At 42.9% G+C, this 1,686-nt stretch overlaps 1 protein-coding gene across 1 annotated transcript; it reads right to left on the bottom strand.

Moving 5' to 3' along the window:
• Positions 1 to 723: 723 nt before the first annotated feature.
• Positions 724 to 1,274, bottom strand: FA14DRAFT_182959 (uncharacterized protein; the record flags this gene model as incomplete). Its single annotated transcript, XM_025501271.1, has 2 exons — positions 724 to 965; positions 1,097 to 1,274. 2 exons carry the CDS (start codon positions 1,272 to 1,274, stop codon positions 724 to 726), a joined length of 420 nt encoding a protein of 139 aa, XP_025351478.1.
• Positions 1,275 to 1,686: the final 412 nt, after the last annotated feature.

Genomic DNA, 1,686 nt, shown 5'->3' with positions numbered 1-1,686 from the left:
TGCAAAGCAAAATGTTGCTTCAGGGTGTGTGAGAGGAGGAGTGAGGGGAGGAGTGAGAATAGCAAAGAACGAGTTCTTTGATCCCAAGAAAGGATAGCGTAAGGATGAGAAAGCAAGTGTCGCGCAAGATGTTGCAAGAATGATCATGTCGCCATTTTGATTGATGATCAACTTATGCCCTCTTGACCTCGAAAGTTCTTTGTGAATTGAATTTTGGAACCGTTGAGTAGATTGATCATGCAAAAAATTGGGAAGGCGGACAGAAAAGAAACATGATGCTGCTGTGACGGTGTCGAAAGAATTGAGTATTGGCGATGACGAGTGTACCTTTTCGGCTGATACGTTCGAATCTCGATCTTGTATGCATCGGCAAAGGGAAAAGCGATGCATTCGACTGCTCTCCTTGATCTTCCAAGGATTTTCTCGAATCTTCCGGGGAGATATTTGCTTGATTCAGGCCCGATTCAATCGTTTGTATTTGTGAGCTCTTTTCATGAAGTGATGCCGGTCGTGCCTGCGTTGATTGCCGCGATCAATGTTGTGTGACGATTTGAAAAGAGATATGCGTGATGCTGATTGTACGATAGTTGGATCTCGAATGACAAGAGGATGATGCCGGTTGACCGTGATCCACAAACGAGATGTGGATGATGCCGGTTGACCATGATCCACAAACGAGAAGTGGATGATGCCGGTTGAGCGAAGACACCTATGAGATGGTGTTCATTGAACTTTCAAAGAATTTCCCGAAGCGTCAAAGAAGAACTTGGCGTTTTCACTTGTGAGGCTTTTCTTGTGAAGTGAAGTGATGCCATGTTTGCTTGCATTTGAAAGCCACCAGTATTGTCTTGTGAGAAATTCGTGATGTTGGTGGGATGGCAATTGGTCTTGAATGACAAGTGGGTCTTGAATGACAAGTGGGTCTTGAATGACAAGTGGAAGATGGTTGGAATGAGATATGGGTGCTGGGGGTTGGAGTCAATCAAAAAGGGGGACTTTATATACCTTTCATCCACTCATTTCACAGTTTCAAAATTCGTATGATTTTCCCTAGACTGTCAAGTATGTCATAATCGAATCTGACAGGTCAACTGACATGCGTGTAATGTAAACAAAAGAACCATCCATTCGCTAGCATCGTTTACCGTTCTAGGCTTTCCTTGAACCATCCGATGGAATGAAGATATCCCGTTCTTTCGGCTTCCCGGCAAATTATGCTTGGCAGCCTTAATATGTTTGATATGTTGCATCGCTGCTCCTTTATGATTGACCATCTTGAGTTTTTTTCAACCATCCGGTGGATCTGAAATATCCCATTTTTCTGGCTTTCAACCGATTTTTTTTGTCGGATCATCTGCAGCTGCTATTTATAACTTTCACTAACCATCTGATGGATCTGAGATATCCCGCTTTTTTGGCTTTCAAACGAATATTGTTTTGACAACTCATCTGCAGCTAAAATCTATGATTATTGCTAGCCATCCGATGGAATTGACATTTCTGCTTTGTTGGCTTTCGAATAAGTACTTTCTTGACAAATAATCTGCAGCTGCTATTTATAACTCTTACTAACTATCCGATGGATCTGAGCTATCCCGCTTTTCCGGCTTCTCGGTAAGTGCTTTCTTTGCAGCCTCGATAAGTTTGCTGCACTCTGCTCTCTTGTCCGTCTTTTGAGACCTCTGC

This window comes from Meira miltonrushii (genome assembly GCF_003144205.1).
Source record: "Meira miltonrushii strain MCA 3882 unplaced genomic scaffold FA14scaffold_27, whole genome shotgun sequence".
In the NCBI taxonomy this organism is placed as follows: domain Eukaryota; kingdom Fungi; phylum Basidiomycota; class Exobasidiomycetes; order Exobasidiales; family Brachybasidiaceae; genus Meira; species Meira miltonrushii.
The sequence above is the reverse complement of the archived record's forward strand: the minus strand, read 5'-3'. Positions and strand labels throughout refer to the sequence as shown.